The 2,500-nt window shown below is 36.6% G+C and overlaps 1 protein-coding gene across 1 annotated transcript in view; it reads left to right on the top strand.

Annotated features, from left to right (window-relative positions):
- The window catches only part of LOC307117279 (nephronectin), a gene marked incomplete at its 3' end in the record, with an annotated part of 15,671 nt that overhangs the window by 9,907 nt on the left and 3,264 nt on the right, over positions 1–2,500 (top strand). The window contains exons 5-6 of the mRNA XM_079802067.1: positions 1,154–1,453; positions 1,555–2,274. Of these exons, the coding sequence (XP_079658193.1) occupies positions 1,154–1,453; positions 1,555–2,274 (1,020 nt within the window). The remainder of the gene's footprint in view (positions 1–1,153; positions 1,454–1,554; positions 2,275–2,500) is intronic.

Raw genomic sequence — 2,500 nt, 5'->3', positions numbered from 1 at the left:
GCAAATTTTTTATCATTTGTGATAATTAATAAAATGTAATTTTATAAATAATAATAATAATAACAATAAATTATTTATTTTATATAATTATATAAATGTATAATTATATTTATGTCGATATACTGTATTGTGATTATATAAATATAATTCTGTTTATTCTATTTTATAATTTCCACTATAATTAGAAATGTAATCATTATTCATTTACTCTATAATTTTTACTGTAAGTTACATCCAAAAATGAAAATATAAAAATGTGAAATTTAATATCATTATTAATTTACTCTATAATTTTACTGTAATTTTACATCCAAAAATCTAAATATAATAATTAGAAATGTAATCATTATTCATTTACTGTAATTTTACACCAAAAATCTAAATATAATAATTAGAAATGTAATCATTATTCATTTACTGTAATTTTACATCCAAAAATCTAAATATAATAATTAGAAATGTAATCATTATTCATTTACTGTAATTTTACACCAAAAATCTAAATATAATAATTATAAATGTAATCATTATTAATTTACTCTATAAATTTTACTGTAATTTTACACCAAAAATCTAAATATAATAATTAGAAATTTAATCATTATTAATTTACTCTATAAATTTTACTGTAATTTTACACCAAAAATCTAAATATAATAATTAGAAATGTAATCATTATTAATTTACTCTATAATTTTTACTGTAATTTTACACCCAAAATCAAAATATAAAAATTAGAAATATAATCATTATTCATTTACTCAAAAACTTTTACTGTAAATTTACCTCAAAAATTTAAATATAAAAATTTGAAATGTAATCGTTATTAATTTACTCAATAATTTTAACTTTCATTTTACTCCAAAAATCTAAATATAATAATTAGAAATGTAATCATTATTCATTTACTCTAACTTTTTTACTGTAATTCTACACCAAAAATCTAAATATAATAATTAGAAATGTAATCATTATTAATATTACTCTATAAATTTTACTGTAATTTTACACCCAAAAATCTAAATATAAAAATGAGAAATTTGTTAACTCTTAATTTACTCTATAACGTTGTGGATATGCACGAGACATTATTGTGTGTTTCTGTCATAAATCTCTGTGTTGAGTGTAAAGGCCTGTGATTGGCTCTGCTCAGACGTTGACGAGTGTGTGACGGGTCAAGCCAAGTGTGCGAGGTCTCGTAAGTGTGTGAACACGTTCGGCAGCTTCGTCTGCAGATGCCATGAAGGCTTTGAGCTGAAGCACTTCGCTGGGAAATATCACTGCACAGGTGTGTGTTCAGAGGAAAACACTGTCTACGGCATTACATGCTTCACACACTCTAAACGTGCGCTTTTCACAGACAAGAAGATCTCTTCGCTTTGCCACGACAAGCCAGGGCACAAGAAATGCAAATGCGCGCCGAGTGCTAATGGGAAGGGCTACGACTGCAAATGTGAGTGTGTGTGTGGGTGTGTGTGTGTGTGATCGTACAGTAATTCACCGTGATGCTATTTTCTGTAAGAGTGTGTTTACGTGACGCTGTGTGTTTTTTAGCTGTTGTTAAAGTCACTATTAAACCTGCAAGACCAGTGCAAGTCACAGCCAGTCCCACCAGCACCTACACGGCAACAACTCCCATGACAACCACAACAACAGTAATTCCCACCCCGGCAACTGCAGTTCCGACAAGCGAAGCTGATACAAATGTAACACCAACTACTGTTGCCATGACAACGACGGAATCTACAACTACAACAGCGCTCACAACGACAACAAGTCCAACCACGACGCCCACAACTACAAGCCCTGTTATAACAACAACAACAGCGAACACGACCCCGCCCATGAGCTCCACGGCCCCGCCCACGACCTCCACGGCCCCGCCCACGAGCTCCACAGCCCCGCCCACGACCCCGCCCATGAGCTCCACGGCCCAGCCCACGACCCCGCCCTTGAGCTCCACGGCCCCGCCCACAACCCCGCCCATGAGCTCCACGACCCCGCCCTTGAGCTCCACGGCCCCGCCCACAACCCCGCCCATGAGCTCCACGACCCCGCCCTTGAGCTCCACGGCCCCGCCCACGACCCCGCCCATGAGCTCCACGGCCCCGCCCACAACCCCACCCATGAGCTCCACGACCCCGCCCTTGAGCTCCACGTCCCCGCCCATTAGCTCCATGTCCCCGCCCATAACCCCGCCCATGAGCTCCACGACGACACTGGACAACCGTGTCCACAGAGAGAGCACCGCAAAGCCCAGAGGAGACGTACACAGTAAGAAAATAATGTGTTTATTTAACATTTTGTATTTTTAGGGGATATTATGGTACTGAATTATATTTATGCATTAGTTTATAATCCATTTATTAGACCTGGAAATTAAATTTCCAGCTTAAACTTTCACAAATCTGAATGTTTTGGATCTCAGGCTGAAGTTTGGTATGTTTACTCTAAAACTGTGGGAAAATCTGTGAGCCATAAGTCTAAACAAGTTATGCTC

Source organism: Gobio gobio (genome assembly GCF_949357685.1).
Source record: "Gobio gobio genome assembly, chromosome: 21".
Lineage (NCBI taxonomy): Eukaryota > Metazoa > Chordata > Actinopteri > Cypriniformes > Gobionidae > Gobio > Gobio gobio.
The sequence above is the reverse complement of the archived record's forward strand: the minus strand, read 5'-3'. Positions and strand labels throughout refer to the sequence as shown.